Below are 13,890 nucleotides of genomic sequence, written 5' to 3'. Positions count from 1 at the left end.
GGGTATGGATCCTGTAAGTTAGACGCTATGGACCATTCTGAGGTAGGTTTTGCGGGCTTTTTTGGAAGATCCGGCTGCGGTTGTGCCCCCTACGATCATTCTTATGTCCCTTATAGGTAGTCTAGGGCGCTCATTCTCCCGTTGTGGGGCCTGTTCCTAGGGCGGATTGGTTCTTTCCTTGCTGACGAACCTCTGTAGCTTCCCCTGTCTAATAAGGGCCTCAATCTACTATTTCAGATCGTAGCAGTTGGCTATGTCGTGCCCGTGGTCTCAGTGAAAGCGACAATACTTGTCCCTTGGCCTCTTGTTGGGATCTCCCTTTAGTTTACCAAGGAACATCAGTGCTCCTTCATCTTTAATTTGCATCAAGACTTGATCTATCGGGGCGATTAATGGGGTGAAATTGGTGAACTTTCCAATGGGGGGTCTAGGGTGCCTTTCATCACGTTGATCTCCGGTTCTAGCAACCTTCCACCCCCTATCCTGTCGTGTGTCTTCCTGTCTCTCCCTCTTCTTGGGCTTCTCTTCGCAGGCTAGTAATGCATCTTCTGCATTCATGTATTTGGTGGCTCTATAAAGTACGTCCGTCATGGTCTTTGGGTCATTCTTGTATAAAGAAAACAAAAACTTACCCTTTCGTAGCTCGTTAGTGAATGCAGCTACGAGTATCTTATCGTCAGTTTCGTCAATTGAAAGGGCCTCCTTATTGAAACAAGTTATGTAGGACCGCAGCGTCTCGTCTTCTCGCTACTTGATGCTCATTAAGCATGCGGTGGACCTTTTGAACCTATGTCCCCCAATGAAGTGCAAGGTGAACTAGGCGCTCAACTCCTTGAAAGTATTGATGGAGCTTGTTGTCAATCTACTGAACCAAACCCTCGCAGGGCCCTTCAGTGTCGTTGGGAATGCCCTACACATGATCTCGTCTGGTACCCCTTTAAGGTGCATTAGGGTCTTGAAAGTCTCTAGATGATCGAGGGGATCCTTGACCCTATCGTAGCTTTCGATCTGAGGCATGCAGAATTTCTGTGGCAGGGGGAATGAGTTGATGGAGGTGGTGAACGGTGAGTTAGTTCTGTTTACTAGGTCATCAAGATCATTGGACACTCGTCCCTTGAGGGCATTCATCATGACCTCCATCTGCTCCTTCATCACGACCTCCATCTGCTCCTTCATCACCTGCATCTTTGTGATAATAGGGGGAGGGGCCGAATCCATAAGAGATGGAAGGTTCATGTTTTGCCGTTTTGGTCTGCTTGGGGCATTGCTGCCCTCTGGCTTCTCTTGGTCCCTTCGTTCGGCACTGGTACCTTCTTGGTTTTCCTCCTGAACGTTATGTCCTGCGTCCCTTTGGCGTAGCTGCTCCTCCAGATCATGGTTCTGTTTTGTGAGTCATTCTACTGCTGCCATGAGAGTCTGGACCTGCCTCTCTAATGCAGTAGATCTTGGCGGCTCGTCTCCTTGAACGTTGTTGGTGGTAGCCATCGAGTGAGTGAGTACCATTCAACTCTTATGTCCGGGAGGCGATAATTTGGCTAAACTCTTTGTTCCCCACAAACGACGCCAACTGATGATGCCGTAAAATTACCAGTAAGCTACACGATCCTCGCACGCTTGAACTAACAACCTGCAAGAAGAAATAAGTGATCTTATAGAGAGCACCGGTGTGGTGCCAGCCAAATACCCTCCGAAGGTCAAGTTAGAACTATTCTCAACTCTAGAGTACTAGAAAAGGGGAAATTATGCGTACCTTGATTTGTGAGGGTATTGGGGCTTATATAGTAGTAGAAGGTTGGCCTCTCTTCCTTGATGTAGAAGTCTTTTCCTTATAGGAATCCTCTTGAGTAATCCCAAACGTGATGGACAAGACATTTCCTTGTAGAGAGGGTCTTTCATTAACATGTGTATCTTCCGGAATTCTCCTTGCACTAGGATTCTGATTTCCTTTGGGATTCTACCGGATTTCAAATGTGTGTAACAAGTATTTTAAGTCATGCTAGGCCCTGGGCTCACCCATTGTCGGCCCATGGGTTAGGATCCGTCAAGCCCAACGTGGTGAAGGTTCGTCATGCTAATTTTTACCCTTTCACCTATCAATCATAATATGTAGAAGATTTTGTTTCTTCTTCCAAAGTATCCTAAGAAGTTAGAAGTTAGCATAGATTTAGATGAGACTAAATAAAATTAGCAAGAATTTAGGACAAAATGGGCTTTTGCCCTTTTCAGGAAAATTAATTAGCTTTATACCCTCTTTCCCAAACTAAGTAGGGAAATACCCCTCTTTTAAAACTTGATTTATGATAAATCAAGTTAGGCTCTATAGTAGCGTTTTAAAGAACCTAGTGACGTTTTTAAAGACCTATAGTGATGTTTTTTAACTTGACCTCAATGAAATCGAGTTATAGGTAAAAAAAAATTGTCTATAACTCGATTTCATTGAAGTCGAGTTAAAAAACGTCACTATATGTCTTAAAAACATCATTATAGGCTCATTAAAATGCCACTATAAGGCTTCAGAATTATTATTTTTTTCTAACTCGATTTATCATAAATCGAGTTTTAAAAGAGGGGCATTTCCCTACTTAGTTTGGGAAAGGGAGTATAAAGCCCTATAAAGCTAATTAATTTGCCTGAAAAGGGCAAAAGCCCATTTTGTCCCAAGAATTTATATAGTAAACATAAATAGAACAAATAACAAAGTCATTCAGAAAATAAAAGAAATAAATGGGAGGGAAATGATCATGTACTAAATTAATAAAATGCATTCCAATTTTTTAGACTATTTTAATGGTTAAAATGCAATTATGTATAGGAAAATTTTAAACATGAATATAAAGAAATAGACTAACAATTCACAATTGGAAAAAAGAAACAATGTATTAGGACATTATAAAAAAATTATATATATATATATATATATATTTATATAGCACAAACCATAAAATTTGTAGATGAAAAGCAAAGAAGTTGAGGGGGAAGAAAAGAAAAAAACTAAACTCAAAGGAAGTTTCCAATTCTATTTGTAATTTGGTGACTTATGGGGTGGAAAGAGAGCAATTCAAAATTTATATAAAAAAAAATTAAATCAGTGGGTTTTAAATACAAAAGGAGGCAAATAAATGTGTTGATGGGGAGAGAAGCCGTTTTAAAATGGTTGCCATGTGTTAATTAATGACTCCCTTACCTTAATCAATTATTAACTTCTTTATTTGACTCTTCTTAAAAAAAAAAAAAAAAAACACTCTTTATTAGCTAGTCCATTGAGAAAGCTCCTTCAATTGGGCTAATATTGGTGAGCAAATACCATAACATTAACATCAATGCATTAAATGATTTTTATTGTGGAGGAGGAGGCTAGGAGAAAGGTTAGTTTGCCATAGATTTAAAAATAAATAAATAACGAAACCATTAAAACTATACTCTTTATTTTCTATTTATGGAATCCAGACAATACAAAACAAAACATTACCAAACCAAAAAAGAAATAAAAAAAAGAGCTTAATTGTTTCACATGTACTAAATCAATAAAATGCATTCCAATTTTTTAGGCACAAACAATTTTAATGGTTAAAATGCAATTATGTATAGAAAAATTGTAAACATGAATATAAAGAAAAAGACTAAAAATTGAAAAGTGAAAAAAAAAATAAAAATAAAAATCTAGCACAAACCATAAAATAAGGAGATGATAAGTCAAAGAGAGAGAGAGAGAGAGAGAGAGAGAGAGAGAGGATTGATTGTTGAATTTAAGGCAATTGAGATTTAATGGTGAAGTCATTAATAGAAGAAAAATTAGCAATTTGTTTGGTGGGAAGATGATTTTTTTTTTTTTTTTGAGAAGAGGAATATGATGAGTTGAGAGAGAGATATATAGATAAGAAGTGGGCTTTATAGTGAAGATAGGGGTGGGATTTATTTTATATTTTTTAGTATTTTAAAATTGATAGAAATTATTTTTAAATTGTTAGACAAATACAAAAAAATATGATGGAAATGACATGATTGCTAACGTGACTCAACATGAGCATAGCAACATTAAATGCTATGCTTCAGTTTTTAGTATTATATAAATATAAATTAAAACTATACTCTTTATTTTCTATCTATGGAATTTAGATATAGTAACAGACAATACAAAACAAAACATTACCAAACCAAAAAAGAAAAAAAAGAGCTTAATTGTTTCACATGTACTAAATCAATAAAATGCATTCCAATTTTTTAGACACAAACAATTTTAATGGTCAAAATGCAATTATGTATAGAAAAATTGCAAACATGAATATAAAGAAAAAGTCTAAAAATTGAAAAGTGGAAAAAAAAAAAAAAATCTAGCACAAACCATAAAATAAGGAGATGATAAGTCAAAAAGAGAGAGAGAGGGAGGATTGATTGTTGAATTTAAGGCAATTGAGATTTAATGGTGAAGTCATTAATAAGAGAAATATTAGCAATTTGTTTGGTGTGAAGATGATATGTGTGTGTGTGTGTGTGTGTGTTTTTTTTTTTTTTTTTTGAGAAGAGGAAGATGATGAGTTGAGAAGGAGATATAGATAAAAAGTTGGCTTTATGGTGGAGATGAGGAGATGATAAGTCAAAAAGAGAGAGAGAAAGAGAGAGGATTAATTGTTGAATTTAAGGCAATTGAGATTTAATGGTGAAGTCATTAATAGGAGAAACATTAGCAATTTGTTTGGTGGGAAGATGAAGGGTTTTTTTTTTTTTTTTTTTTTTTGAGAAGAGGAAGATGATGAGTTGAGAGAGAAATAGAGATAAGAAGTAGGCTTTATGGTGGAGATAGGGGTGGGATTTATTTTATATTTTTTTAGTATTTTAAAATTGATAGAAATTATTTTTAAATTGTTGGACAAATACAAAAAAATATGATGAAAATGATATGGCTGCTGATGTGGCTCAACATAAACGTAGTAATATTAAATGCTACGCTTTAGCTTTTAGTATTATATATATATATATATATATTATATCGATATAGATTACTATTCCATAACAATGAACATATATTTCATATAGAAATCTTCAATTTAACATACCAATAGGCATACAAGTATCTCAAACGCTATAATTTATAATATCAATACATTACAATAACTTTTCAGCAGTCAAAATTTTAAAAAGAGAAATTCATAAAATAAAATAAAATAAAATAAATAAAAAAAACACACACACACAAAGTGTTCTAGGTAATTGCAAAGGAAGGTAACAAATTTTTTATTAAAAAAATCACCAATGGCATGGAATCAGAGTTTGAAGAAGAAGAAGAGTTTTTTTAGCGTTGGGTGAATTCAAACTGCATTGGTACCTTGGAAACCTTTGTTGTTCCTGAGAATAATAATTGATGAATAAATTCATTTTCATTACATTTAACATATCATATAAATAACTAAAATTCACATAAATTATAGGGATAATTACAGCAAACCCACCTGAGGTTTGGCCCATTTGTACTTTACCTACCCGTGGTTCAAAACTTATCACTTTGCCCACCTGAAGTTAGTTTTGTTAGCCTTCCGTAACCTACCTCTCCATTTGCTGTTAGAAAAACACCCTTTTATTAAAAATAGAACATAACATGGATCAAACACGAACCATCAAATCTTTTCCTCACAAACACAAGAACACAACATTTGTAAATATAGTTCAAAATTTTCAGTTACACACATCCAAAACCAATTAAATCCTCTGAATCCATACCAAAATCCCTCACATTTTTCAAACCCAAACTATAATAAAAAAAGTTTTAGAACCCAATCATAGATTAAACAGAAAATAGAAACAAACCAAAGAGAGAAAAATAGCACCATTGTTCATCCTGCCGATCGTGGTGTTCGAGTGCTTCGACCTAAAGTTTGATGGTGGCTTGTACGGCGGCTTGGCTATCGTGGCAGTGGCTTATAGTGGTGCTAATGGCGGCTATGGAGGTCAACCAGCATTAGCAAGCCAAAATCAAATAAAATCCACAACCAAAAAGCAAAAAAAAAAAAAAAAAAAAATGAAACCCAAGAAGCGTTGCCACCCACTCCACCACCACCACTATTAGAACCCACAACTCAGCACCACCACCACGCCCACAATCCACAACCACCACAAGCCACAACCCATAACCCCACCATAATCAAATCATTATCAAACCCATAACCCAAAAGCAAAAATAGAAAAGAAAAAAAGAAAACCACTGCCGGCAGAGACGGAGGTTGAGATCGAGTTCCATTTTGGCAGAGACGGAGGCCGAGATTGAGCTCCATTCTCTCTAAACCACTGCCGGCCCTCTTCCTAGATCTGCTCCAAACCGCCGAGACGAAGGCTGAGACCAAGACGGATGCGAGAACGAAGGAAATCTGATGAACCCACAACCAAAACCACAAAAAAAAAAAAAAAAATGAAACCCATGAAGCAAGAATGAAGGAAAATGAAACCCATCGATGTGCTTTGGTCAAGGAAGCTTTTCTGGGAACGAAGGGCTATCTGAGTCAAGTCCTTTGCCTGCTTGTTTGTTCACCAATACATCTCCAGTGACTGCATTGGCTCAGACGGTGCCATCGAACCCGAGCTCGTTACCAGAAGCGCCTGTAATGAGTGAAGCAAAAGGAAAATTTTCTTCGAAGAAAGGGTTAAGTATTGGTGTGATTGTGGCTGTTGTGATAGTTGGGCTATTGTGATAATTGGCATGTTGTGAAATTGTTGATATTGTTATGGATTAAAAATAATTTCATTGAGTCATTTGATTGGCATGTTGTTCCTCCACTTTGTTCTCATTGAAGTTCATGAGGAACGAAAAACCCTAGCTTTTTTATTCTTGTTATATTTGTTTTAGCCTAAAAATGTGTTTTTCTAACAGCAAATGGAGAGGTGGGTTACGGAAGGCTAACAAAACTAACTTTAGGTAGGCAAAGTGATAAGTTTTGAACCACGGGTAGGCAAAGTGCAAACGGGCCAAACCTCATGTGGGTTTGCTGTAATTATCCCTAAATTATATTTGCCATGAAATTAGAGAATAGTGGAGAGATGTTACCTTAATGATACTTTAAAGTAATCTTATAACAAGAAGTAATTTAATTACCGTCAATTCATATACATTTTTAGATGGCGAGGTTGAGGCATGGACCATGTCACTGTCTTGAAACAATACACGTGTCTACGGGGTTTTTAGTGTAGTAGACTAAACATTGTGTGTGCTGCCCCCGGGATACAACAACCCAACCATCTTCACTAATTATACTTCAAGGCTACACCGCTTGTGGGATAGAAAGCTCCCAAATAGAAAAGATATGTACCAATTGGTCATTAAATCATGTTTAAATCAAATTAGACTTTATGATGTTTCTGTATACAAAACGTTTGAATATCACTAAAGGATTGATAGCCATAAAAGTGATAAACCGTTTGAGCATTTTATGCTCATTAAATTGAGCACAAAAGATAAAAGCTGTCAAATGACAGATTTTGCTAATAAAAAGAATTTAACAGACCATCTTACACCCTTGGTGCGGTGGTCACTTCACAAGTATAAGTACTTGTGGGGTGTAGGGGCCAAGGATCGAGGTTCAAGTCTCCAAGAGAGAACTTCATACACATATACACTTAGATTAGGTTAGAGTAGAAAATTTATCTTGTATCCAAAAAAAAAAAAATTTAAAAGGTATAAATTTTAAATCACTTAAGTCGGCAATTAATTAATATTTAAAATATTGTATTTCATATAAAAATGTTCCATCAACCTTTTAAGAGTAATACTAGCTATTGGCAAATAAATGATAGTACTAACGTAACCTAAGAAACTGTCAGCTTAGCAATGAGATTATTCAATTAAAGTTTTGAATTGCACAATGTAAATTCAAGCACTCAAGTACTATAAAGCATATCTGAATCCAACAATGAGCCAACAACTCAATGGACAAAGTTCAAAGATCAGCCATTTGAGGATTAATGTATTCCATTTCTTATTCCAATATTTATAGGGTCAGTCAGGAAACAAGTTAACATAACAAATCAACACCGGTCTCAGTTTCTCAAAATAGGTACTAGAATTTAATATCATATGAACTACAAAAGCATGATATACGCCCCATTCAAGACTTGGGTTTTAATCTTGTGCCATCACATATACAAATCAAAACCTTAGCCTAATCGTAGCAAAGTTCATTCATGGAGGTTGGTTTGGAGTATGATAAAATAGGACCTTTCTATCATTTTTAATTTATATTTCCAATTATTTCCGTTCTTTTGTTTGTCTAGTCTATCTATCTGAGCTAGAAAACCTATCCTCCTTTTAGCCACAAAACCTTTTCCTTCTATGTGACCACAGAAATAATGTTCTTTTCATATTGTCAAGGAGCACATGCTTATCCACGTACAATATTGTGTCAGTGGTGAGCTCCTATAAAATTGATGTTAGATTAATCACAAATTATCATCTCAACAGAACTTAAAAAAGCAATACATATATGCAGTGCACTTTTCTTTTTTTATCAGGCAAATAAATTTCGTTGTACATATCATACACGTTACAAGCAAATTTGTGACGAAAGGGTTATAGACAAATTTGCACACACCCACAAAAGTCCACAACAAAAACACAAATAAAAAATTGGATTTAAACAGTGCTTTCTATCGCATGGTTATTTTATCAAACAACAACAAAAAATTCCATTACTACAAGTAATTTTATCCAACAAGGATATTCACATTTGCTTCTTTTAAGGCACAATCTTGTAAGCTTTCATCTTATCTATCCAAGTAATCATCGAATCCTTGGAGTTCCTAAACCCCAAGAATCCGTGCTTCTTACTCTTATTCATACTATCCACGTAATCCCCTCCCTTCAGCATTGCATCCACAAACCACCAAACTCCAACTTCCTCCAACTTTGTAGGTTGCAACTGATTCTCTCTCACAATCTTGTCCCACACTGGACCTTTATCTTTCATCGACTCTACCAAGCTAACTTTCTCACCCTCCACAAACTCATAATTCTCAATCCCAAATTGCTCAGACAACACCTTCCAAAGATGCTTCCACTTAAACACATCCCCATTGTTACAATTAAATGCTTCATTCCTCGCATTAGGATCTACCACAGCCCAAATTTGTTGCTCAGCAATAAGATCAGCATCTGAAGCCACATAATAATACTCCCAAGCCTCTTTGCTTCCAGGGAATTTCAAAGGAATCCCCTCGTGCTTACATATAGCCGCATATACACAAAGTGTGCCAATTATATTCATCAAACTATAGGGTGAAAACCCAAATATAGTATTAGGCCTATGGACTGACCAAGTCAAACCTTCTTTATTCTTAACTTCCTCAAACAAAATATCTTCCTGAGTGTAATAAAAATTGGGCACATTCAAACGTGGCATATCCTCCGTAAAAGGTGGGCTATGATATTCAATTCTACCAAAGGTTTCGAAGGGTCCTACATAGTGTTTGCCACCTGTTTGTAGACATATGTGTTTGAGATTTGGCGCATGAGGGATCACTGCACGTAGCACGTTACGGAACATGGTACCGTTGGTTTCACAATTTTGGGCCTCAGTGGGCCGACTAGCCCATGTGACATAGAAGATGTGTGTGACATCAGTGAGTTGGGAAAGTTTGGTTTGGGTTTCTTTTGGGTCGGAGACATCACATTGGATGTACTCAACTGGGTGGTCTTTGTTCCAATTTAGGCGTGGACGACGTGCCACACCATAGACTTTCCAAGGTCCACCTGGGGTATCAGAGAGTGGCAAGATTTCAGCTAAGCTGTTGCCCACGATGCCAGTCACACCAATCACTAAGCCTACACTTCGGTAGCTTCGTGGTGCTTCATAATCTTCCTCATATTTCTTCTGTAAAATTCATAGAGAAAGAGTTAGCATATGTGTTGGTGTAAAAGATTCATAATAGCAAAGTCTTGGTGTATAAAGAAAGTGTGAGGGAGTTTATACCTTTGTAGCGCCAACAGATCTTGCCCACCACCAGCTCATTCTGAAATTACTGTAAGTAACAGGCTTGTATCTGTAAGCTTAACTATTTATTTAGCCAAAGAAAAATAAATATTCTAACCTGATTTATGTACTGGCTATCTGCTTCAACTTATATAGAACATAAAAGAAAATTCCAGAATCAGAAAGAAGACAGTCAACATAAATGACATAAGCCATGACATACTGTACTAGGCCTAACCTGACTGCATAGAAGACAAGTACGTAGAAGTGAATGGATGAACTTGGAACATGTTAAAGTCAAATTTGGACAAGATTTCCTTTAATAAAATGGGGATTGGGATCAAAATGTGGACATATTCTGGACAATATGCGACATGGAAGCAGCCAGGCAAGTGTCCGTATTGCTTTTGGTTTGCACAACCTTGTTGAAAAATGAAAACCATTCCGATGTTGCGTCAAGTGATTTAGTATCAAGTTTGGAATGTAGAAATATCAGAACTTATTAGTTTAGTAGTATGTAAAAAAGGTAATATATGTATGCACAGCTCTTTTCTTTTCTAATTAATTAGGCAAATACATTTTACTGAACATATCATACATTTCATTGAAAATTCATATTTTTAGGGTCAGCTATTGTACACACCCACAAAAACACAATGACAAAAAGGATTAAAAGAACATTCCATTACCAACAAGATGAGCATAGTAACATTTTTTCACATTTCCTTCCTTTTAGGGCGAGGCCAGCTTACGCTTAGGTAAAGATGAGCATAGTAACATTTTTTCACATTTCCTTCCTTTTAGGGCAAGGCCAGCTTACGCTTAGGTAACTTAGGCCTAGCCTAGGGCCCCCTACCAGAGAAAGCTCCCAAATGTTTGCTTTTTTTTTTTGGGGGGGGGGGGGGGGGGGGGGGGGGGGGTGGTGGGTGTGGGAGGGAGGGGAAGAGATTATTAAAAATATTTTTACATATATTATTTTCAAATTGATTTGATTTCAATCGGTTCGGTTCGGTCTGCTTTCGGTTGCTTCCAATTTCTTAGAAACCAAACAAATCAAAAGAAAAAAAAAATTATTTCTCTTTGCTTTCCCCCATTTTCTCAGCACCCAAACACCAAGCAAACACACACACACACACACACACACACAAAATCAAAATCAAAATCATGTATATATTCAGAGAACATACCAAAATAGGAAGAAAAAAAAAAACCTATTTCCCTTTGCTTTCTCACGTTTTTTTCTTGAGTTTATTGGTGGGAACACGCGTGGCTTGCCACTAAATATCAGGAACTTTCTCAAAACAACTTGTACATAATAATATTTAATATTTTGCGGTTTGGTTTCAGTCGAGTTAGTGTATGTGTAGGACACCGAAACCCAAATTGAAATTTTGAACATGGTTCGGGCCGGTTTCAGTCAGTGTCTTCGGTTTTTCTACCCTACTCCTTACTCATTTCAATCCTAACATATCATATTATCATATCACATATTAAAACAAACACAACTACAACCAATTAATTCTAATATTCATCTAAAAAAAACTAACCCAATTGGAAATTTATTGAAAAGATATTAAATGTAGTAAGATATATTGAATTTTAAACAATATGTTGATATTATAATTTTTTATTAAATAGTTAAAATATGGATTTTACATCACACCTTTACCAATTTTGGACTCAAATAATTTAAGGGTAAAAAAGTTAAAAAGCTAACGTTGCACAATTACGGAAATCTCACAAAGGAACAAGAAGTCAAGAACAACTATTTACTTTTCATCTTAAAAGGACAATGCAACTCTTAGGGAGTAGATTAAAAAAATAAAAAAAAAAATAAAAACTAACTACATATATAATATATTACTTTTAGCAATATGTTTCAATAAAATATTTTTAAAAGTTAAAAAAGAAATTAGTCCAACAAGAAAACGTAAGCCCAAACGCTAACCCCAAGACAAACGGGTCTTTTGGCTTAATATTGCTAAATTTGAAATTTATTTGCGTTATAGGTACTGTTCCAACTTAATTGGTGAAATGAGGAAAGAGAGAGAATTTCGGCAACAGTGTTGCCGAAATTCAACAAAAGTAGGAGAGAGAAAGATTTTGAATTTCGGCAACGCTGTTACCCTCTACCCAAATTCCCTGCCCGAGCTTAAAAAAAAACCAATTGCGGCAATGCCATTGCTGAAATAGGGAAAAAAAAAAATTTCTGGTAATTGTGGCAATGGCATTGCCGAAAATGGGAGGAGGAAAAAAATTGAATGGAATTGTGGCAATGTCATTGCCGAAAATGGGAGGAAAAAAAAATTGTTGTTGCCGAAATCTGGGGAGGAATTTAAAAAAAAAAAAAAAAAAGGTGTTACGTTTATAATACTTTCACAACAAATCACAGGTGATTAGTTATTATTAGTTCAAATTTGATTTTAACACTGAGATTACTTTTTTAATCCAATAATAACAACCTGCCACTTAAAATTTATTGTAAAAATATTGTCAATGCCATTGCCACAATTACCAAAAAAAATTTTTTTTTTTCCCTATTTCGGCAATGACATTGCCGCAATTGGTTTTTTTGAGCTCGGGTAGGGAATTTGGGTAGAGGAACTTCGGTAACAGCATTGTCGAAATTCAGAATTTTTCTCTCTCCTACTTTTCCTCTTTCTCTCTCCTACTTTTGTTGAATTTCGGCAACACTGTTGCCGAAATTCTCTCTCTTTCCTCCTTTCGCCAATTAAGTTGGAACAGTACCTATAACGCAAATAAATTTCGGATTTAGCAATATTAAGCCAAAAGACTCAAGACAAACACACGCAAGACTAAAAAAAAAAAAAAATCAAAGCCAATTCTAACTAGCAAAGAGATCTAACTAGCTTAAAAATAGGAGAATACCCAACTTACAGCAAGACACACATATAATAAAAGAAAAAGAGAAGGTAGATTTCTAAGCAAGCAAGACACTAAAAAAAAAAAACCTAACTTACGGGCTACAGCAACAGAAGACCTCAAACTTAGGAGGAGTTGGGCTGCGGCAGAACAGCAGACAGCAGTGTAGCAAAAGCAGACCGCCACCACACCTGATGCCACCACCAGTCACAGCAGCACCGCCCAAACTTGGTAATTATATCTAATCTCTCTTTATTTTTTTGGATGAGAATATTTTATCCATCTCATATCTGAATTTCTAGTGATTGTTGATTAACTTAGATTTGATCATACGTGTTGCGAAGACAATTTAAAGGGAGACAGAGATGAAAGAGCTCCACACTCCACATCCGAAAATAGAAAAGAGAAAGAGAGAGTCTTGTGAGTCAGAGTCTTGTGACTATTATCTTTCTCTTTCTCTCTAAAATAATAGTGGTGAGTTAAGAGTCCTGTGTGACTAACAGTGTAACACCTCACCCATGGACCATGGCCACGCGCTGTGAATCTGATTGTGTCTTTTAAAGAGTGAAAGAGATTTTTTTTTTTTTAAATAATTAAAGAGATTATTTACAACATTAAAATTTATTGGATTAGAATTAATTGGTTAGTTGTTGAGTGCATGTATGTATAGTGCTTGTCTATTGTGTATAATGATTTATAGATTATTAACCATATAATGATTTCAAAGATTTTAAAAAAAATAGAATTTCATTTTCATCAATAATTGCATTGTAATATCTTAAAAAATAATAATTTTGTGTATTTATTTTTATTGATAGTTTATCTATATATTCTATATAAAACCGAAACTTTTGAAGCTCCCACAATTTTCCACGTCACCAATATTTTAATTTTCTTTTCATTTTAGGTTTTATATCTTATACATTTATTATTTTTTCCACGTCACCACTATTTTAATTTTCTTTTTATTTTAGGTTTTATATCTTATATATTTATTATTTTTTTAAACAAAACTACTCTATATAAAACCCTACTACAAGACCATACGCAGTAAAAC

At 35.4% G+C, this 13,890-nt stretch overlaps 2 protein-coding genes across 3 annotated transcripts in view; both read right to left on the bottom strand.

Moving 5' to 3' along the window:
* Positions 1-12,996, bottom strand: part of LOC115973931 (3-oxo-Delta(4,5)-steroid 5-beta-reductase-like) — a 47,483-nt gene extending 34,487 nt beyond the window's left edge. For both annotated transcript variants that reach the window (XM_031094173.1, XM_031094174.1), the window contains exon 1: positions 12,932-12,996. The gene's annotated coding sequence lies outside the window, so the exon portion shown is untranslated. The remainder of the gene's footprint in view (positions 1-12,931) is intronic.
* LOC115973934 (3-oxo-Delta(4,5)-steroid 5-beta-reductase-like) lies at positions 8,513-13,011 on the bottom strand. Its single transcript, XM_031094177.1, has 3 exons — positions 12,932-13,011; positions 9,951-9,999; positions 8,513-9,851 (listed from the first exon to the last, which is right to left on the bottom strand). Exons 2-3 carry the CDS (start codon positions 9,987-9,989, stop codon positions 8,718-8,720), a joined length of 1,173 nt encoding a protein of 390 aa, XP_030950037.1. The 5' UTR covers positions 9,990-9,999; positions 12,932-13,011; the 3' UTR covers positions 8,513-8,717.
* Positions 13,012-13,890: the final 879 nt, after the last annotated feature.

The sequence above is a fragment of the Quercus lobata genome, chromosome 2 (genome assembly GCF_001633185.2).
Source record: "Quercus lobata isolate SW786 chromosome 2, ValleyOak3.0 Primary Assembly, whole genome shotgun sequence".
Lineage (NCBI taxonomy): Eukaryota > Viridiplantae > Streptophyta > Magnoliopsida > Fagales > Fagaceae > Quercus > Quercus lobata.
This window is presented reverse-complemented; position numbering and strand designations above follow the sequence as displayed.